Raw genomic sequence first — 23,153 nt, forward strand, 5'->3', positions numbered from 1 at the left:
ATGGATGAGGGAGAAGGGGGACCACCTGCCCATCTGAGACACACGGAGGCTCCCTTGAGCTGGACCTCTGAGTTGCCTTAGAACGCCACAGGATTCTAGAGTTTGTTCACATATATCCTAGGCCCAACTCCTATCTCCTTTTCCTGTAGAACTCTAGGGAATCTCTGAGACAGAGGAACGAGGGAAAATGGAAAAGAGGGCTGGGCATGGAGAGAAGGAGAGAGGAGTTGGAATGGTTTGACTGGGAGGCAATTTAATAATTTCCAGTGCAGAGCAGACGGCAACTCTGGCTATAAGCTGACTGTAACTGAACAGAACAGCTTCAGGCTGAATTAATCCTTAACCAGGTTCAAGGACAAAACGAGCCAGAGTAAAGGATGTCCTCTGAAGTTTGTCAAGAACCAGACACAGAGTAAGGGGGAGCCCGGGGGCTGATCTGTATAAGCAGTTTTGCTGCAAGTGGAGATAAACAGATGTAAACTGTTGCAAGAGCCTGTTGTAATTTTGCTCAACTTGGTACTTGAAGCTTCTTGGCCTTTCCTAATTTCTTTCCATTATAGGCTATTAAAATAATTATAATTATAATATGTAATTATGGCACATTGTTGAATTGGTTCATAAACTATACACTTTGTATGCAAAATTTTTCTTTTCCCTCTGCCTCTCGTTCACACAAATTCTTATGCCCATGGGCTGCTCAGTTATAGCCACCCAGCTTCTGTGACCTGGAAAAACACAGTATCCCCCAAACCAAGATGTGATGATACTCTCATTTCATTTTATCAACTATTCAGACACTGTGTAATGCACAGCTTTCCTCCTCTCTGGCATCAACTGTCCCACTTTGGAGCACTATTTTGCGCTACTACAACATAAAGCATATGCGAAAGGAATACACAGCTGGACTATTCCCAGATTTAAATACCAGCTGTCTCACTGTGGTATGTCAGGTATAGGTGAAAATAAGCATAAAGCAGCTTCTTTTTGAATAGTCCTTTAAGAGATATTTTTCCATGGATGGCAGAAGGATATAGGATCACAATTTAATTTTTAAAATTGTGAAGACACAGCCATGTTCACCTAACAAAATAAAATGAAGAACAAAACTTATCTCATATATGTTTTAAGAAAATACTAATATGGCAATCCCTACTGAAATACTATCAGCATTTTTCACAGAGCTAGAACAAATAATTCTAAAGTTTGTATGGAACCAGAAAAGACCCTGAATAGCTAAAGGAAAATTGAAAAGCAAAGCAAAGCAGGAGGCATCACAATTCTGGACTCCAAGCTGTATGACGAAGCTGTAATCATCAAGATGGCAAGGTACCAGCAAAAAACAGACACATAGAACCCATAAATGGACCCATAACTATAGGAATAACTAAACTTCAACAAAACAGGAAAGAATATCCAATGGAAAAAAGACAGTCTTTTCAACAGTGTTGGGAATACTGGACAGCCACATGTAGAAGAATGAAACTGGACTACTTTCTCACATCATACACAAAAATAAAGTAAAAATGGTCGAAAGATGTAAATGTTAGACAGTAATTCAACAGAATCTTCGAGAAGAACACAGGCAGCAACCACTTTGACCTCAGCCACAGCAACTTCTTACTAGACACATCTCCAAAGGCAAGAGAAACAAAAGCAAAAATAAACTATTGGGACTTCATCAAGATAAAAAGCTTTTGCATAGCAAAGGAAACAGTCAACAAAACTAATAGGCAAACCATGGAATGGGAGAAGGTATTTGCAAATGACAAATCAGATAAAGGACTAATATCCGAAATCTATAAAGAATTTATCAAACTCAAGACCCCCAAAATAAATAATCCAGTCAAGAAATGAGCAGAAGACATGAGCACACATTTTTCCAAAGAAAACATACAAATGGCCAACAGACACATGAAAAAATGCTCAACATCACTCATTATCAGAGAAATACAAATCAAAATCACAATCACAATGAGATATCACCTCACACCAGTCAGAATGGCTAAAATTAACATCTCAGGAAACATCAAATATTGTCGAGGATGTGGAAAAAGGGAACCCTCTTACATTGTTGGTGGGAATGGAAGCTGGTGCAGCCACTGTGGAAGACAATATGGAGGTTTCTCAGAAAGTTAAAAATAGGGGCACCTGGGTTGCTCAGTGGGTTAAGCCTCTGCCTTCGGCTCAGGTCATGATCTCAGGGTCCTGGGATTGAGCCCCGCATCGGGCTCTCTGCTCAGCAGGGAGCCTGCTTCCTCCTCTCTCTCTGCCTGCCTCTCTGCCTACTTGTGATCTTTCTCTCTGTCAAATAAATAAATAAAATCTTAAAAAAAAAAAAAGTTAAAAGTAGAGCTACTCTATGACCCAGCAACCACACTATTAGGTATTTATCCAGAGGATATAAACATAGTAATTCAAAGGGATACACGTGCACCCCAATGATTACAGCATCAATGTCCACAATAGCCAACTATGGAAAGAGCCCAGGTATTCATAAACAGATGAATGAATAAAGAAGATGTGGTATATATATGCAATGGAATATTACTCAGCCATCTAAAAGAATGAAATCTTGCCATTTGCAATGATGTGAATGGAACTAGAGGGTATTATGCTAAGTGAAATAAGCTGATCAGAGAAAGACACCATATAATTTCATTCATACATGGAACTAAGAAACAAAGCAGAAAAACATAAGGGAAGGGAAGGAAGAATAAAATAAGGGAGGCAAATCATAAGAGATTTTAAACTATAGGAAACAAACTGAGGGTTGCTGGAGGAGAGGTGGATGGGAGATGGGGTAACTGGATGTTGGGGATTAAGGAGGACACTTGATGGGAGGAGCACTGGGTGTTATATGCAACTGATGAATCAGCAAATTCTACCCCTTAAACTAGAACTAACTTGAATTTGGGGGAAAAAAAGACCTTAATACATATTTTTAAGCAGCATGGCACTTGAGCATTTTAAAATGGTGAGCAGATCACACAAATAATTGTAATTATTATTACTCACAGAAACCAAATAAAATTATACATTCACTCCTTTGTCACAGATTTAAAGTTTTTTTTTTAATCTTTTGTATTAATGTCAACAAGCTTAGCTTTTAACAACACCCTAAAGTACCATGCCCCAGGATAAGCCTGGATCTTAAAAGATTTAGATCTCTTGTGTTCTGAGTTGGACAAATAGTTGTTTGAAAGTAACCAGCAACTTTTCGCCTCCAAAGAAGGCCCTTCTCAACTTCAACTGCATCTGCCCAAGGGCTATTGATAGGCAGAAGGTGGACCCCGCCCCCAGATGTTCTGATTGGGTAGGTCCAGAGTGGGTCGGATAATTTGCATTTCCAACCATTTGCGTGGGGCAGACTTCGCTGGTCAGGAGACCACCCTCCACGCCTTTTTGTGCTGTGGGCCTTTCAATTGCACCTGAGTTAAGCAAATTGATGCTTTGGGAAAACTCAAGTCCTCCAGAATCCCAGTGCAAAGTTCCAGACAGTGAAGCTGAGTGGTCAGTTCAACAACCTCACTGGGGCGTTGGTTCTCCTGGGCTGTGCCTCCTTTGTGGGTCTCTTGAGTTTCCTCCATGTGGATTTGGACTACCCTCTGCCTGTATATTTTTATTCATTTTAGACTCATGTGCTTTCTTGAGCCACAGTCTGCTGAAGCAGCAGAGTGGCGATGAAGGGTGGGGGTGGGGGTGAAGGGTGAACATGACCCCCCCCCTCCTTTGCAACAATGGAAAAACGGACTGGGCCTGCTTGGTGCAGAGCTACATGGTCAGGACCATTTGGTGACGTTAGGACTAAGACATGACCATATCCCTGTCTGTGGGAAATGGACTGTCACTCAGCCTGAAAAGACTTCTCTAGGACAGGAAGCAAGGAAGATGAACAGGTGGTGGGCAAGACTTGGGCTTTGCTACCTGGATGTTTCCCATCTTCCTGGGGCCTTCTGGTTGTTGGTCCCTCCACAGGTCGACCTCTAGAAGGATTTCTACAGTCTAGAGGTGGGCTGGCTCTTGGAATGGTCAATGGCTGGGAACAAAGCTTGGAAGACTTAAAGATAGATCCAGGATGCTGTGCAAATCCTTGTCCAGTAACAAATATAAATCATTCTCTGGGTTGTGCTTCCTTCTGTTATTCTCCAAATCTCAGCAGATACTTACTACATGTTAGTAACTCTGTTGGGTTGTGCGGAAATGAGGAAAGGGTCTGTGGCCAAAGGTGGAAAGAGCCTTAGAAATCTACACGGAGACTGGAGGATGCCAGCTGCACCACAGCTGGGGGGATGGGGAAGTGGTGGGAGGAGTTAAGGGAAATGGCTCCAGGAATATGGGTTCATGGATCTAGAGACAAGCAAGAGCCAGGATGGGGCAGGGTGAGATGTGTAAGCAGCCCGGGAACTCCCAGAATGCCAGTGGCAGGAAATCCAGTATAAGTGGGATAGGGGTACTGTATTTTGAATGGTGAAAAGGAATGTGACCTTTTTTTGTTTGGAGTCCCAGGTAAGTTAAGTAGTAGCTGGTTACCCAGGTTGTAGAGTTTTTAATTTTGTAACTTCATTCCTGATGAAAAATGTAATATATGCTAAGTGAATCAACCCTGAAAGGCTGAAAGGGCTACATATTGTATGATTCCAACTGGAATCTGGAAAAGGCAAAACTATGGAAACAGTAGAAAGATCAGTTGCTGTCATGAGTTGGGGAGGAGGAAGGGAAAGATGAATAGGTGGAACAGGGGATTTTCGGGGCAGTGAAACTATTTTTGTATGATACAATTATGGTGGCTACACTTCACAGGTGTTCGTTGTATCAAACTTTGGAAATAATACTTAAAATGTCACTCTTAATTCCAACCTCTGCTATTAACATTTAATTGAACAGCCTTCCAATGTTTTGCTACACATGTATAGTAGGTAGAGATTTTACATAATTAAGATCATACGTGGCATTTCATAATCTGCATTATCCACTTGTATCTCAAACATTTTCGTAAGTGAGCATGATCTTGAGGCTTTGTCTACTTAGTCACCCAGTCTTTACCTGTACCTTTCTTCCCCCTGCAAACATAGGGGCTTTTAATGAGCCAAAACTCCAATCTGGGTGGGTATGACAGGGAGCAGTGAAATGTCAGGACCCCTATACTTGAGGGAGGGGAGAGAGAAGAACCAGACCTGACCTGAGCAGACCAGGATCAAGAGTGTGGATCAAGAAGATCTGCTGGAGGCCTTGTTTCTGGGGTCCTTGGGTTAGGGGGCTGGGCCCAAGGGGCAGGAAAGAGTCCCTCTCCGCTTCCTGCCTGTTCCTTCAAAGCCAGGTTACTCTCTGAAACAGTTGTTTTCTAAAGGATGGCCTGAAGACTACGCCACACTAGCACCTGTAAATGAAGATATTTACCTCTCAGGGTTGCTGTGAAGAGAATAGATAATAAATTTAAAGTGCTTGCCCACGCAGGCCGTTTCAGTTCATCGGGCCTTTTCAGTTCACTGTAACGGCTCTTCTTGCAGAAGACCCCGGGGGACTGGTTTGGACCAGGAACAAAACTCCTTTCAGTGATGTGCACTAGAGAGGGGAAGGGGGAGCCTTCCCACCGGGGTTGATCTCAAGGCCCGAAGGTGCTCCAGGACTGGGTTTGGTTATGGGGTGTCTCTGTTATTGTTGTTGTTTTGTGGGTTTTGGGGGGGAGGGTGATGGGTGGGGGCGGGAAGGGTTGGCTGAGAACAGCCCCCAGCCTGGCATGGCTGATTGGTACCAACATGTGAGACTCACCCACTAATCACAGTTCTGCATAAAACGGGGTATTTATGGGCCCTGACATGGGTGGCATTTTGATCTCTAACCTACAAAAATACCTTTGCAAAAAGATGAATTATTTTGGGTTCTTAGGCTGCCTTTAGTACTAACAAATGCTTCCATATACTCAGCTGTATTCAAGGGTAAGAAGAGAGCATTTTAATCAAAAGTAATGTGCTTGCCAAAAAATTAAATTAAATTAAATTAAAAACAAAAATTCAGATTGCTGGACCCTCAACCATCTCAATGAAATAAAAATCCCAGGTGGGGCCCAGCAATCTGCATTTTACAGACTTCTAGGGACTGGTGATTCTCATGCACACAGGAGGCTGAGAACCTTTACTAAAAGAAGTAAAGCGGGTTTATCTGCTTCTAGGCCAGGCTTAATTGCAAAGAGCACAAGAGAAATCCCCCCCTCCACCCCCAACCTCCAAGGTATTTTCCCACCTGACTCCTTGCCTGAAATATCTTTACTCCATAATGGGATGCTGAAGGCTTACACAGACACTTTCTCTCCCCAGGAAACTACCATACTGGCAAATAGGAGTTTTAGTCAGTGGTGTGATGTCTGCTCTTAATAGGGAGAGAGAGCAGAAAGAATGAGCCGTGGGTGCTGACGACCAGGTTTTTACCTTCGTGGATGCTCAGATCAATACAAATCTGACACAGAGATACTTTCTATCTGTCTGCTTTCTGTTCCCTGGCAACCTGGCATCAGAGTGGGGACTCCAGCTCCAGGAGCTGAAAACAAACAGCCTAGCCTTTTTCACTATTTTTTGAATTGAAGGTCAGAGATTACATCAATGGGCAGTGTCTATACATCTTCTTCTTGGAGGATGATGATGAGGAGGAGGGCATCTTGATTTTGGCTACACATTAGAGTCAGTTAGAGTGCTTTTATACTCTTCATACCCAAACCTCACCCCCCACCCCCGCCCAAGGTGGTTGGCTCTCAGGTGATTCTGATGTGTGGCCAAGGTCGAGAACCACTGGCAGTGTTATCATTTGTAGATTGTGCAGGGAAGACCCACCAGCTAAGACAGCATGAGGAGAGGAATCCATAGATGCTGACTGTCCTTCAGAAAGGTGTCTGCAGGCTGAGAGCAGCCCCAGGATGTGGAGGGACAGAACAGATGCAGGAAGGGTAGACTGGTGGACTGGATGCAAGGCTCCATCAGCACCAAAGGACCACTGGGAAGGCAGCTGCACATGGAGAGTTTGGCCAAATCACCGAAAACTATACCTTTCCAATAATTTTTATTAAACACAGGAGATGACTTAAAGGATGGTACTATCTCCAAGAAGTATGTTTTTTGAAATTTATTAGAAAAAAAAATAAAAGGATCAGAAAACATCTTGCTTTCCTTTTAGCTCCTTAATGCATTCACAGAGGATTGTGCAGTCAAATGCTCTACCCCTGAGCTATACCCCCCCACAGAGGATTGTGAAAGGCAGGTTTTAGAGGGTTTTTGCACTTCCATCTCTCCAGGAAAGGGGGAATGCAAAGCCGTGTTCATCAGAGGAAAATCCTTGCTTAATCTGGATTTAGGAATGGATTAAAGGAGGGTCTCAGACAAAAGAGACTCTTTGCAAACAAAAACAGCAGATAAATCCTTCCTTCTTCCTCTCCAAATCTTAACCAAGGATGGGGCTTGAGTTTTCTGTTTTCAGTATCCGTGGGGCTGGTCCTCTGTGTGTGAGGGCTGGTCAGGGCCCTTCTCAGTTCCCGTTCCTAAACCCCAGCTTGCACCAGGCCACACCCTCCTCAAGAGCCTGCAGAAGCTCCTCGGGTCTTGGGAATGAATAATCCTGCCCTTTTCTGTTGGCTCAAAGTTACTCACTCATTGGGAGCTCCTGGCACTCTACTGATGGCTGGCTCTTTCCTGTGAATTAGCTACATCTACTTGGTCTGGTACCTTAGAAATCTGTGCTCTCCTCACAACGGGCCAGTACCTCCAAAATATATGTTCCTAAAATCATTCTGGAGTAGCAATCTCTCTAACATTTTTTTTTATATACATATAGAAGAGAAGAAAACATCTGCTCTCTTAACTACTGTACACAATGAACGAATTTTTAAAAACATAACCATCATCATCGGGTCTGCTGATCCTTTGTCTTTCTAAGCTGTTTAAATGATCTATCATTGACTCAGAATTTCTTCTTAGGATGCTACTCATCATTTCTATAGTCCATTTTATTTTTGCTGTTAAAATTTCAACATAAGCATATTATAAAAAGTTGAAGGCTTCTGATAAGGAAGAGAATAAGAAGACAACAGAATTTATAATCTGGTACCCTTGGATCCTCAGGCTTGAAACCTCTGGGCTTTTTGGGGATCCTTTTATTTCTGTCTGACTGTTCATCTCCCATCATCAGTTGTATCAGTTCACCTCTAGATGACCTTATCTGTCTCTGTCTCTTCATGCCTGCCCCTGCGGTCACAGCCACTGTGATCCCGTGGCAATGATGATGCCCATGGCTGCCCCACTGGTCTCCCTCCATTTCTCCCTTTCTCGAAATGCATTTTCTTAATTTGCCCTTATTCATCATGGTGCCCCAAGATGCCCCACTTCAAGGTCTCCCCAATTCCCGCATGATAAAGTATGAACTCATTTGCTTGGCATTCAAAGGCCTTCACAATTTGGACGCAACCAGCCATTTTTAGACCTAATTAACCCAGTGCTATGAACCCACAATTGTTCTCATTCCATCCCCTCAGCCCAAGGCCCAGCTTAAGTGGCTCCTTCCCCCTTCCAGATAATTTCTTGGTCACAGGGAGGAGGCCGCATAGGACCGGAGTCCAAAGGGGTGGATTCTACTCCAATTGCTGCTGATTCCTGGCTGTGCCCATCACAGCAATTCTTGCTGTCACTCAGTGCCTCATTTTCTCTTATAAACTGAGAAGACCAGATTACATGGATGCCCAGGTCTTCCACAGCTCTGTATTCTATTTCTATATATGCTGGATTTATAACACTTCTGGCATCATGGGTGCTATATTTAGATTTGTAAATTCAGCAGCCCAGCGGGCTTCTTCCTTCTAGAAAGTGAGTCCGAGCTGGAGACGGCACAGAAGTTTTGGCAGCCCCTTCCATGGTAGAGGAAGCCCCCCAAGGCTGAGTTAGCACCCCTGCCCCATTTCACAGATATAGATCCCTAGGCCCAGAGAGATCATGATGCTTGTTTCAGACTACATAGCTTGGGAACCCTGACTCCTAGGTTTGCCTGTCATTAAGGTAGTCACAGATACTGGGCAGTGGAAGAGACTTTAGGAATATCCTGGGTCAATCCCCTCTTGTTATAAGGGAGGAAACTAAGTTCTAAGAGAAATGTTGCCATTGCCCCAAGATTGATTAGCTAAAGATCCCCCCAGTTCTTTCCATCACACCCTGTTCCTTCCCTTTCCACACACAGCTTGAGGGTCCTGCTGAAGGCTCAGCTTTTCCATGGCAGGGACTCTTCTACCTTCTTGGGCCACAGCACACCGCCCATGGTTACAGTCCCGGCGCAGGACGCCAGGCAGGTAGTCAGACTCCACAATGGCAGGAGAAGCCAGTGTTTAGTGAGCATGTGTTATGTGCCAGGTGCTTTGCATGCACTACCTCAGTTAACCCTCACAATGCTGTGACTTAGGTCCTTTTATTATCCTCATTATTTACTGTGATGAAAAAATAAAATGTATCATCTTAATTACCTCTAAGTGTCTAGATCCCCAGTGTATTCACATACACATTGTATGTTCACATTGCTGTGATGATCTCAGTTTTTGTAGGTGAGAAAATATTTGCTCAGAGAAGTTAAGTAATTTGCCCCAGGTCCTACACTTAGTAAGTTAGAGCTGGGATTCAAACCAGGGTTTCTGACCCCAGGGCCCATGCTCCCACCCAGCCCTGGATAACCTGTGCTGGCTGATTTCAGCCTGACGCCTTCCCTGGGCAGGTGACGGGCTTCAGCACGTGCCTCTTTGGGCACTTCTGTCTCTCTGTCCCTAGAGAAGATCTCCAATTCTGCTACCAATGAAGCAGTTTTTACTGGGGACACATGTGCCCCATTACTGCCCTGCTGCTGGTCCCCAAGAGCTGACTTTTTGCCAGAGGGCAACACAGGCTCATAGTGGCCCTTTCTGTCTTTAGGGAGGGGCAGAGAACAAAGAGGAAGGGAGAGAGTAGTGCAGACAGGTTAGGGGAGGGTGGGAATGTGGTCGGGGGCCCTCTGGGGTCTGGGACATGTCTAGAAGCAGAGTGGCTGGACTCATGGAGAGAGACCTGAACACCATGTCCCCATGCATCCCTTCTTAGCACCCTAGTCAGAAAGATCACCTAGAAGCCCTGGACTGGAGTATTGCATGCCCCTGCCTGTGAGCACCTCACTGTCAGACTTCTTAACTGCCCATTAACTAGAGAAAGTAACTTCCAGTTTCCCCAAACACTCTACCATTTCTTTCCTTCTTTTTCCTACTGAGATCTGCAAGTATTTTGTGGTTGTCTTTGGCATGTCTGAACTGCTGGTCTGGGTTATAAGCAGACACAAACTGGGCTGACTTGGCATAAGCAGGAGTAGGGATGATCCTACTGATACCCTGAATCCTTTAAAAAAAAAAAAAAATCCTGGCACTCTCTCTTCTATCAGAGACAGCTAGGCGTGGGATGCGGCATCCTCAGAGTGCTGAGATGGCAAAGAAAAGATGCTAAACTAGTTTTTAAAAGTTCTTAGAAGATTTTCCACTTAGTGTGACAGTAAAATCTGTCACAGCTCTTCCCTCTCCCTGGTTTTCGGGGCCTCCAGGGATGCAGCCCTTTCCTTCCTCTGGGCCTCGAGGCAGCCTTGCTGGTCCCTGGGCTCAGCCAGTCGTGGAGGAGGAAGGGGTTAGGTAAAGTGAGATCTCTTTCCCAAAATGATACACAAGCAAATTACAAAACCCCCAAAAGTTCCAGGAGGCTCCTGTATCCACAGATGACAGACTATCAGTTTGGAAGAGTCCCCGGAGGTCATGTTATTTAATCCTGTCATTGTGCTCAGCTTTGGTATGCTCTTGGTTCTAACACAGTGTACACCGCGGAAATTTTGCTATGTTCATGGTCTCTCCTTCACCAGCATGAAAATTACCATGTGGGACTGATGACTCCCAAACAATAAATTTGTAAGACGATATGACGCGTAATTTTAATCACAATTCAGAAAATGCTGAAAAGGTAAGCCTACGTGATACTAGAGAAGGAATGTGTTTTTCAGAATTTGAGCTTGTGGGGCACCTGGGTCGCTCAGTGGGTTAAAGACTCTGCTTTCGACTCAGGTCATGGTCTCAGGGTCCTGGGATCTAGCCCCATGTCGGACCCTCTGCTCAGAGGGAGCTTGCTTCCTACTACCTGCACCACCCCCCCAACCTCTCAGCCTACTTGTGATCTCTGTCGAGTAAATAAATAAAATTAAAAAAAAAATAGAATTTGGGCTTGTTCCTTTAAAGATCAACCTTAATGGGGGGAAAATGCATGTCTACATGGTAGAATATAATATTGCCACCCACTTTTCTGGGCATCCATTTCAATAGCTAAAAGCAACGATATTTTCAGGGAGTAAAGAGTGATTTTGAGGAACAGTATTTCCATACCTTGAAAAAATTACTCAGTTAAGCTCATTTCACTGAGATCTGAGTAAAAAGAGATATTGGGGACTATCAGGTGTAGGGATTGAAGTGGAAAGAATCATTGCAATTTTTAAAAACCATCCAGAAATGCTTATTCATAATACATTTAAAAACACTTTGAAACCGTATCTAATTTGCCAAAACAAAAATATGATTGTGGGTCCCCAAAATATAATATTTTATGGTAGGTATGGGAAATAACTTCATTATCAGTTTTCTTATTGCAATAAGATACACCTAATGTAAAATTCACCATTTCAGCCACTTCAAAGTGTATAAGGCAGCAACCTTCAGAAAGTTCACAATACTCACAACCACCATCACTGTCTAGTTGCCAAAGGTTTGCATCACGCCAAAAGGAAACTTCATGCATGTAAAATGGTCAGTAGCAGCTTCTTTCTTTTCTTTGCTTTTTTTTGTTTTTTAAAGATCTTATTTGTCAGAAAGAGAGTGAGCACACAAGCAGGGGGAGTGGTGGGCAGAGAGGCAGAGGGAGAAGCAAGCTCCTTGCTCAGCAGGACTCAATCCCAGGACCCTGGGATCATGACCTGAGCGGAAGGCAGATGCTAAACAGACTGAGCCACCCAGGTGCCCCTCATTAGCAGTTTCAAAGCAGATTTTCCTCTATTTTATTTGGATGTATTTGCCCAAATTGCTCTTGTTTTCATCATGCCAAGAGGTTGTTTTCAGCATTCATCAGGTATATTAGGCCCAGTCGTCTGTAACTAGTTTGCAAATGTGATCATTTTTTAATATGGAGATGATAGGAAATGAAAAGACCTTCTATTACAAAGAAAAAAAAAAAAAAAGAACTTTGACCCTGAAAAGGCTGTAAAGACAGTATAAAAGGCAAAATAGTCACACAGACATCAAGGTGCCAGTTTTTCAAGGATTTTGTATTACATTTGGCATTTTCTTTTTGAAAGTATATTTCTCCTGTTTGTATTTTACTCTATCACAGTGATTTGCACCAGAATAAAATGACTGTCTCCTTCCTGTGGGGGATCGACTGTGCACATTCCGCACACCTCACGTGCTTAAGAGATGATTCGTCTACCTTCAGCTTTTTATACTTTGAACCTAGTGAAGTTAAAAAGTCAGTAACAAAAACAACAAATTGGATGGGGAGGACACTTCTTTCCACCTTTGAGCTCAGGTCTGCACCCTCCAGGGGGGACTCTTAGCCACAGACCTCCAGCCCCAGCTCCCTCGGCTTAGCGATGGTCTCCCTCCTCTGACCTTTCCCTCCTTATCGCCAGTTTCTTCCTGAACAGTGCTCCTTTCTCTCGGCCCAGCAACTGCTGGCCGAGCCACCTCTGTGTGGGAGAGAAGAGCCCAGCAATCTGCCCTCCAGCCGCAGGGATGCTGGGGACAGACTCTGCCTTGATGCCTTGGACTATTACCCTTAGCGAGGTTTAATTTTGAACCACGACTCTGAGACACACTGCCTTATCCCACGTGGATGCCTCTCTAATGACACAATTTGGGGGAAGGAAGCATCCACTGAGCTCTTCCCCTCTGTCTAATACATTCCCTGCTTCAACACCCCTATTATGTTACATATTGTTTTAATAATATAGGATATTATTTTCCACATGGAAAAGCTGAGGCAAAAAGGGATTAAGTGGGTGCCTGGGTGGCTCAGTGGGTTAAGCCGCTGCTTTCAGCTCAGGTCATGATCTCAGGGTCCTGGGATCGAGTCCCACATCGGGCTCTCTGCTCAGCAGGGAGCCTGCTTCCTCCTCTCTCTCTCTGCCTGCCTCTCTGCCTACTTGTGATCTCTCTCTGTCAAATAAATAAATAAAATATTTAAAAAAAAAAAAAAGGGATTAAGTGACCTTCTCAAAGACCACGAGGTAGGAAGTACAGAGAAGTATTCTAACCCAGGCTTGCCGGATTTCAAAGATCATCTTTCCAGTACAGCAAAAACACCTTTCTGAGCCCTTCTTCAATTATACCACACTAGTCCTCTATGCTCAGTCTATGTGTAAGACCAACTCCTCTCTTTATAATTACAACTTGCTCTCAGATGACATAAACTATTGTGGGAGCGTTCTTTGAAAAATACGTATCTTTAGACACCAGACGTGCCTGGGTCAGCATGGAATTCAAGTCTGGACTGGGAAACACATCAAAGCCTGAAATCCTGATGGGCATGGCTCTGCAGGGCTTCACTGGGGTTTCTCACCAGCAAATTAGTTGCCTTTTAGTTTAAAAAAAAAAAAAACTAGGGAAAATATAGAATATACACTAAGCTAGACTGAGCTGATTGGCCAGTAAGTAACACAGGGTTAATAAATCGGGGGGTGGGGGGTGGATGCTCTCCCCTCTCCTCCCAGGCAAACAGGGAAATGCGGTTCTAGAGTGCGCTCTGTTGGTGTGGGCTTGGATAGGAACTTCCCCTCTCTGGACCTTAGCCTTCTTGCCTCCAAAATAAAGGAGCTAAAGAGAAGGCCTCTCAGGTCCTTGCCAGGAAACCTCTGTGATCTGGGCAGGAACTTCCCCACTGATGTCTGTGTCCTTACTTAGAGCAGGGAGAGCAGACTCAGGGAACCTATGGCCAGCACTGGCTGCCTTATTTCTAGGGCCCAGTGTAACATGAAAAGGCAGGGCCCCTTGTCCAAAATTATTAAGACTTATAGGACAGCAAAAGCAGAGTGTTCTCTGGGAGAACTCCGGGAGCATGGGGCCTGTGTGGCTGCATGACCACCCTTCTCGGGAGCTCAGGGATCTTGGCTGCACGCCCCCTCTATGGCTCCATGGGCATAAAACTGAAAGCTAGCTTGCTGGGAGACAAGGATACCCCTGGGGTGATGCGATCCTTTCTCAGGAAAGTGGCCACACCAGAGAGGTGTGGCTCATCAAGGAGAAGCAACCTACTCCTTAAACTGCTCCCTTCTGGCTTTTGAGTTCAGAGAGCACTGAAACCAAGGCCTGCAGGACTGGGGAAATGGCCTCCTTGGGGGTCTAGACCAGAGTGCTGTTGAAGGGTTGGAAAAACATCCAGTCGAAAATAAGCCTGCAGGTGGAGATGCCCACATACACCCTTTCAAAAGGGAAGGTGAGGCAGGACTGGCAGGAGGATGTGGGTCCAGCCCAGAGGGGCAGGGACTTGCAGGAGCTCCGTGGGAGCAGCCATCCCTCAGCTGGAGAACAAGGTACAGGCTGGAAAGGTAGACTAGCCTGCTCGTGGATGTGTGTAGAACCGTGGAGAAGAACACTTGGGCCAATAGGGAGGCTCATGCACACCAGAAACTATGGATTTGAGGTAGGGCTCCCTGAGAGAGGGTTTGCACTGCTGGCCGTGTGTGCTCTAGCATCAGAGTGCAGCACAAAAACCCCTCCTTGCAGCGTGCTGGGAGCTTTGAAGCCCTGGGACCCAGAAGCCTGCAAGTCAGTCTCCCACTTCAGGGTTCACCACTCCATTGATCTGGAGGCGAGACTCACACGAGGGCTGGAATTCTATCCAATCAGCAGGTGGGGTCCACTTCTGGAGCGACAGATGTGCCATCCTCTGAACCTCTGATCCTGTGCTGGACCCTGGGGGCCCTGGGACTCCAGGAAGTACGTGCAGTGAGAATACTAAAGCTGTCCCTGAGGCTTAGACATTAACAACTCTGAGCGAATAGAGAGACACAGGATCACGTGAAAGAAGCAGAATGATCCCAAGTCAGTGAGATTTAAGGGGGTGGACTGGCAGATGGGAAGGACAAAGCAAGAGAAACAATGCATACACTAGCCTACAGAGACAGAGTCTAGTTAAGCTGACTCACATGGTTTCCTTGGCTACAGGGGACAAAGGCATTGCTGCCCCTTCGGCACAGAAGCAGGATCTAGGGTCACCCAGGAACCTTGAGCATCTGACATTATCACATACAGCAGCCCCATGCCAGTCTGGACCTCTCCCATACATAGCCTCTCACTGTTCTCAATAGCATAAGAGAATTAGGCAAACTGTTTACCTCTGGAAAAGATCAACATGAACTTAAAGAATTGTGGGAGGCGGAATATAGGATAAATTTACAATAGAGCTGGCATAAACTCTGTTTTTGAAAAGTTGCCTCTTCAACACCCAAACAACACAAAATATGCACCAGTGGCCCCAGGGAGAGACCAGGCAGGAAAGGATGAGCACTGCAGCAGCAGCAGAACCTATCATAGGTGATGGCAGAGTTATTCTGATCTGTGCCACACAGACTCCATGGCAGGATCTTCACATGGGACTGAGAAGACGTTAAGGGGTGGACAGATACAGATCATCTCCCCCTCAACCCCTCGATCTTTTATCCCATAATGCTCTGCCCATGGACCTCAGGACAACACATTCTGCTCTAGGACAAGCATAGCATAATCACCTCTGTCCAGAGTTTGGCCATAGGATCAGATCCATAAGCCCCTGGACAGCCTAACAGCTATGTTATCATTCAATTTGCTTTTTACCCCAACTCTAAGGACTTCCACTCATGGTGTTCCCAGTCTGGTTACAGAGATAGAAACAGAGACTATTCCAAGATGTCCTTATGTCTGGAGATCTTTCCTGCTCTCATTTCTGTACCAAGGAGAGAAAAACATATATCCAAGTCATTCACATAGTTTATGGAATCTAGTTTCGCTTGACACTAATTTAAAACAAAACAAAACAAAACAAAAACCCAACTCAGTGAAATATAAGTCCGACACCTCAAGCCCTTCTCCTTGGCAACACCTTACCCAAACCATCCCGGATAGAGGAAAATCAGCCCAGTGAGCAGAGGCCCATCAATTGCAAAGATACATATTACATATTTTAAACATCAACTACATACTGTCTTTGTAAGAACGTATAAATGAAGAAGTGCTTCCAGTTCCGGACAGAATTCATTTTACTTGGTCTGAATCAGTTTCTCAATAGTAGCACTAGAGGTTTGGGGACAGGTAGTTCTTTGCTGTGAGCACTGCTCTGTAAATGCAAGATGTTCACCAGCACCCTTGGTGTCTACCTCCTCAGTGCCAGTAGCACCCCCCTCCCCAATGGTGATATTCTACTATCCTCCGGAGGGCAAAAGTGCCCCTGGTGGGAAGCACTGATCTAAATGATGCAGCCATACTTTTGGGGAGGGCAGCAGAAGCTTGCTTCTAGGGGGTTACTAATAATCATAGAGAGCTCTGTTTCCCTGCAGCAAGCTATCATTCCATTTTTCTTTTTTTTTTTTAAGATTATTTATTGACTATTGATTTGACAGAGAGAGAGAGCACACAACTAGGGGGGAGCAGCAGGCAGAGACGGAGAAGCAGGCTCCCTGCTGAGCAAAGATTCCGATGTGGGACTCGATCCCAGGACCCTGGGATCACAACCTGAGCCAAATGAAGACAGATGCTTAACTAACTGAGCCACCCAGACATCCTCATTCAATTTTTCTTATTCATATTCTTTGACAAGCTTAGATTCTTTGCTGCCACTGCATGAGGGCAATACTAATATCCTCTCTGAAAATGAGCCAAACAGTAGACTCTCCACCAAACAGATAAGTCTGGTCCTCTGTGGGGGAAAATCAAGAGACTATATGTAAATGTGTGCCCTGAAGCGTCTGGTACCAGCCGAGACTCCTCTAACCCACTGATGTAGGAGGCCTGGCTGCAACGTAATCGTGGTTCGGTTCTTAAAAGCCTAGTTAAGGGGCACCTAGGTGGCTCAGTGGGTTAAAGCCTCTGCCTTCGACTCAAGTCATGATCCCAGGGTCCTGGGGTCCTTCCTCCTCTCTCTGCCTGCCTCCCTGCCTGCTTGTGATCTCTCTCTCTCTGTCAAATAAATAAAATCTTAAAAACAAAACAAAACAAAAAACCTAGTTAAGTGTATCGCAGCCCACTGGGAGGCCAATTGCATGAAAAGAATGGAGTCATTCAGCTATAGCACGCAGGCAACCACTGGATCCAGGAGAGAGAGTGCCTTGGATGTGTGGACTCTAACTTAGGGTTTTCCTGGCACAACCATGCCCAGCATGGGTGAGGTAAAGTGCCTTGAGTTTTCTTAGCCAATGATCCTGAAAGCTACAAACACTAAACAAATTCTAGTAATGTGACTCCAGTCAGCTTGCCCACAAGGAGAAAGAGGTCTTATTTGAGGATTCCATTCACTGGAGTGACACAGGGTGTCCCAGTTGAACAGATTCTCAGCTGACATAAGGCAGGGGAGCAGTGTGAAGAGAAGTACTTCCTGGAAAGTCTGTCTTATTTCTACCATTAGATCCTGTGCCTTCTTTTCACCCTCCCACATCAGCACTGGCCTCTGCCCTAAACTTACAAAGAATGAGAAGAGATATGCTCCCAGACACATAGATATTCAAGAGTTGCTCCATGCGCCCCTGGGCAGCTTCCTGCTTTGCTCACCATTCCAGTTAAAGGGGGTTGGATCCATTACCATGAGTCAGAAGAGAGACACCAAATGGTCACTCATGATGTGTGGGTTGATACGGTTATTGCGTTTCCTATTTATATTTACTTGTTATACTGACCGTGAGGCAAATTTCATTCTGGGCCCTTCAACCCATGTTGTCTTACTTGGTCTTCATAAAGAGCCTACGAGGAAGGCATCTCTAGTTTCATTTGACAGTTGAGGAAACTGAAGCTTAGAAGCTGAGTGACTTCCTCCAGACCCAAAGCTACTAACTGGCCATAGAAATTCGACCCTTTGGGACTCCAACTGCATTGTCCTTCTAAATATATCACAGCAACCTCCTAGGTGACTTCATTGGCTGCTGTCTAGTTGTATTCTCTGGCCCCACTGTTTAGGAATGGACAGCTTCCAGAGACTGATGATTCAATCAGGAAATATTTCCTGGGGGTCTTGGGATAAAAGTGGCCCATCTCTAAACAGTGGGGTCAGAGAATGATCTTCATGTCTGAAGGATCACACAGGATTAGAATAGATAGGGCTTTGGAAATTGGTCCAAACTCCTCATTTGAAGATGGGGGACATAGCGGAGATAAGGACCTATCCAGGATAATGTGATAGAAAAGCCATATGTAGACTATATGGAAGCATCAGAAAAGAAAAGACTAAAGGGTGCGGTAGGTGAATGGAGGTGCAGACAGGGATGAAGCAGGGTTAGGGCTGATGACGATACCACTGACAGAAACAGGGAATATCAGAGATGGAGCTAGGGCTGAAAGGTGAAAAGAAGGTGAATTCTTTTTTTTTTTAAAGTAATTTCTACACCCAAACATGGGGCTCAAACTCACACTCCTGAGATCAAGAGTCATATGCTCTACCCCTGGAACCAGCCAGACACCTCAGAGAATTTGTTTCTGAAGAACTGAATTTGAAAAATCAAGTAACTGGAAATTCCAACAGAGGATTCCAAGACCTGAGAAGAGAAGTCATGTCCCAGAGCCTGTGAAATTAGATCTCCAAGCATCCTATCTGTGAGACCTACACGCCCAAGACAGGGCCCTGCTGTGCTCCACAGTTGTGTTAGCCACTTAGAATAAGGCGGAGGAGGGGTGTTCGTCATGTCTACAGTCCTTGCAAAGCTGAATGCCACAGGTATCACAATCAATAAGTAACATAACCAAAAGAACTAAAAAGAAGAACTAAAATGAACATAAACTTTTTCAAGGATCAATGTTTAGGATATCAGTTGCATATCTACAGAACTAATAAGAAAGAATAACAATGATATCAATGACTACAATTTTTAAGCTAATAATTATTACTATACCAGGATCACGATGTATCCTTGATGGACACTCACTATCTCTCTATTTTTGTGGCTAAAAATTTAAGCAAATCCTCATAAATTTTGATAGGTTCTAAGGATATAAACACAGCTCTTCACTTCTACTAGCACCTGGTGCCAAATAACTGCAGTTGGGCAACCTCCTTCTGAACTGGCGTTAACTGGTCAGGACAGAGGACGCAAACCAGAGGGATCAAGGACTTCATTTACCTATTCCACACCATCCCATCTAATTACAAAAAAGATTTAAGATGGTGCTGCAAGCCCATTGTGTTTACAATTTCATTTCTTTGAAAAGTTCCACGTCAACAGTGCACATTTTACCAAAACAGGCCAATTCTGTAAGGACAACTGAGTAACCAAGTGGAAAAAAAAAAGTTCCTTCTGCCTAAGCAGATGAATGTGGTGTATGATTATCCACAATATAATTTTGGTTTCCTACCCTATCATCTATAGTTGCATCTTGCCTACTAACCACTCTGTGATTAAGCTGGACTTTGTCCACAAGGGGTTGGTCAGGGGTGGGGGGTAGGGGGAAGATCATAAAGTGATTCAGGTTCTATTGCCTTTCTTTATTTAAATTCCCATTTGGACTTCCTAAAAGGGGAAGGCTTCCTATAGCTCTAGGTTATGGAATGTTTGGAAAGGATTTTTTAAAACCCCCTTACTCATTTGAGAGAAGCCATAATATCCATGCCTTGTTATTTGCTTTGGCATGTCTTTCCTACTGCTCCTTTCCTTTCCCTTCTCACTGGTGTGTCCCAAATCTAGGCCTATAATGCCAAATGCCCGCATTTCAGAGTTTCTCTGCCCCCAGCTCCCTGCCCCTCTAGTCAGGCCATCCTCTCACCCTTCAGAAAGCTTGCTGGCATGACATCTCTAACCCTGTAAACCATTCTCTAACCCCCCCCCATGGATAGAGCCCTCACCGTCCTTTGTGAGCCAGCCCCACCCTACACATCCTACGTTAGCAGGACCTTTTGGAGTTCTACTCCATAGTCTCTGTTGAAAAGAACACTTTCATCATCCCAACAATGAACTGAACTCAAGGCCAGCCCCAAGTGTCAGTTTCTCTATTTCCTTCCTCCCAGCTCATTGCTTTTCCTCCAATTCTCACAGACTTTTGTCTCACCCTCCTCTCAGACCTAGCTCTAGAAGCATCTTCTCCATGAAACCTTTCCCAGCTACTCCAATTCCTTTCTTATACTCATTCAGTCACTTATTACTTTCATTGATCCACCTGCCCCCCTCCCATGAGGTGTAACAACTCCAGACCAAGGGAAAGACTGAGGTGCCTGCTCGTCCCGTCGGTGGTCACACCACAGCATTCACCAAGACGCCCTTGAAATGGCTGACCTCGCCGACGGAGCCTTCCCATCCCAGATCAGCAGTTCATTTCAAACCACCATTTACCAAACACCTACCAGGTACAAGACCCATATTCTCACTGTGAAGGGCAGTCCTGGTGCCAATTCCAGACTAATTTCTCTTACGTTTTGCCGCAAAACATCTAATTCTCCGGCTCCTTATTATTTGTGAAAATGTACTTGCTACACGTGTCACATCACCCATGAAAGACTGAAGTTCAAATGGTAGTTGGAATATAAAACACTCATTGAACATTTAAAAGTTCCAGTCTCCATAAATTATGATGCTGTTACAATGAGACACAAAGATTTTGAAAATCAAAATTTGGGACAAAGTCTTTTCCATAGCTCAGAGGATTTTTTTTGATTCTTGTTCCTTGGGCCACTTCCGGTTTTTTCTTTCTAAGTGGCTTTTTATAGATAATTGTTATACTGACATAAGAACACTAGAAGAACAGACCTCATGTCCCCAAGCATTTGTGATGTACACCCACAAAATAAATAAGAGATAGTTCAACTATAATGAACACAAATGGTTACAACGTTCCTTAAATTAAACATTCAATAGTAACCCACAATAAAATGGTTAAGGATTCAGATCAGACAAACTCTTCCTTAGGCTAGTTTGTTGTATTCAGACTCTGAAAGCTCAGCCCTTGGCTTTTTTTTTTTTTTTTAAACTGTCTTTCCAGAATTTTCTACCTTAATCTTTCAATGGTAAAAGCCAGTTAGAATAAGCCCACTTGTTCCTACATATTTCTTTAAAAACCTAATCTACTTCCTTATAGCAATTGCCACCCACTGCCTTAAAACTAGCAAAGTATTCCAGGATTTCAGTATTTCTCAGATGCAATAGGAGCATTAAAAAAAAAAAAAAAAAAAGAGAGAAGAAGAAGGAGAAGTATTAGATGGGGGAAAATCTTACCTCAACTTCTGACTGGCAGGGACAGTTATTTTATTAAGCTTGTCCATTCTTCTTGTTAATTATGAGGGCCACTAATAACCATCAGTGGTCACGTCAGCAGTCTCTGGCCCTCCTAGGGAGAAGCATGGCACGCCTTTGATCTTAAGGGTCCCAGTCACTTGAGTCTGATTTCCGAGAGTGCAGGCTGCTGGCAAACACCCTACACTAGGGAGAAGTAAAACTTGCTCGAGCACATAGTCAAGTTTCATGTTTCTACATAATCATGTGATCTGGGTAGCCAGCCAGCTTGGCTGATTACTCCACGTTGTGTAAACTTTAATAGTGAAACCTATTGGACATGCAAATTTCTTTGCAGCTGCTTTCTTTTATAACCAGATTTGTAACCAGACCAGGGCTGGCTTCTGGCTGGTCACTACTTCCTGTTGTCTCAAACACATATAGTCCTGTTTTCAGCAGGTGTCATTCTGTCCCCAGTAGCTTCCTGGGCTTAAAGGAAAGCAGAATAATCAATTCCATCAAAAGGTCTCTTTGGGACTTTCTGCTCATTTGCATAAATCCATGGATAAACGTTTCCACTTAAAGAACTGTGATACGGAAATGGCATTTCTGTACTGTCATTTAGAGAACAGAAGGCAGTTTAAGGTCAGGGAGGAGGAAAATGAGAGGGATGGTTCCTTTTATGTCTGGGCACACGTCCCTGTGGCCAGAAAGAAAGGCCCGCTCACCTTTGTGAGGAAGGACACAGTAGAGACTCCAAGTCACCTCTCTTGTTACACCCAGGCCTGGCTGAAGATAGAGGAGGAAATGGGAGGCAGAGACAAAAGGAGAGACCTGAAGTAGGTGGGGTAGGGGGACGGATGAGGAGAAGGGGAAGGTGGGGGTGGGGAGGCAGCAGAGGCTCTGGCAGAGGTTGAAGTGGTAAATGAATTTCTTCCCCTCTTCTTGGTACAAACAGAGGTTCTGTATTTCTCTAGGTCAGTCTGGATTATTCACATTCAGGTACTGCCTCTCAATTTCTAGTTGGACCAGATGGATGTTCAGGCACAGAATCTTCAGAGCTATTAGAGGGTGGGGCCCTTCTCCTTGGCCAAGCCACTGAATTGGCAGGCCAGCGAGGGAGCAGACAATCTTTCATGAGAAAAATGCAAGCACTTGCCCCTTCCAGTTGTTTATTTCCCCCAAACCAGAAGCTCAGTTTTCAACCCTGGATATCTTGGAGTGTGTCTGGAAGGAGTTCTAGAGCTTCACCCACCTGTCGCCATAGTTCTTAACTGAAAGAAACTAGTAGATGGGAAGGGTGAAGGGAAGGGTTACAATGTCATCAAGGATCAAGAAAATCGAGCCTCACTGAATGGGATGATGATAACCAACCTGTTTCTTCCAAATTACTGTAAAGTGCACACTGTCAGCCACTTGACTTTTCTCTCAACCAACAAATCTGCTTCGCACCTGGACTGGCAACTTCTTATTTCCCCAGAGAAAAAGAGCAAGGGCAAGAGTTACACTTCTGCTTTTTCTTTTTACAGTCACTTCTTTCTTCTTTTTTACTGTATTTAGTCTGACATAATAAAAATGAGAGTCTGCTTTTCCAGACTGGACATTTTGCCAGTAGCAAAATGTGTGGTGCGTAGTGTGACCGCCATAATGTTCCAGGTTGTCGCGACTGCTTGGCAGCTATAACCAGCTTCCCAAGAAGACTGGTGCAA

The 23,153-nt window shown here is 44.5% G+C and overlaps 1 protein-coding gene across 2 annotated transcripts in view; it reads right to left on the reverse strand.

The window, feature by feature from the left end:
• The window catches only part of BLNK (B cell linker), a 74,435-nt gene extending 52,752 nt beyond the window's left edge, over window positions 1-21,683 (reverse strand). For both annotated transcript variants that reach the window (XM_044240223.1, XM_044240222.1), the window contains exon 1: window positions 21,448-21,683. In XM_044240223.1, coding sequence (XP_044096158.1) covers window positions 21,448-21,494 — 47 coding nt within the window. In that variant the 5' untranslated portion in view covers window positions 21,495-21,683. The remainder of the gene's footprint in view (window positions 1-21,447) is intronic.
• Window positions 21,684-23,153: the final 1,470 nt, after the last annotated feature.

Source organism: Neovison vison, chromosome 2, assembly GCF_020171115.1.
Source record: "Neovison vison isolate M4711 chromosome 2, ASM_NN_V1, whole genome shotgun sequence".
Lineage (NCBI taxonomy): Eukaryota > Metazoa > Chordata > Mammalia > Carnivora > Mustelidae > Neogale > Neogale vison.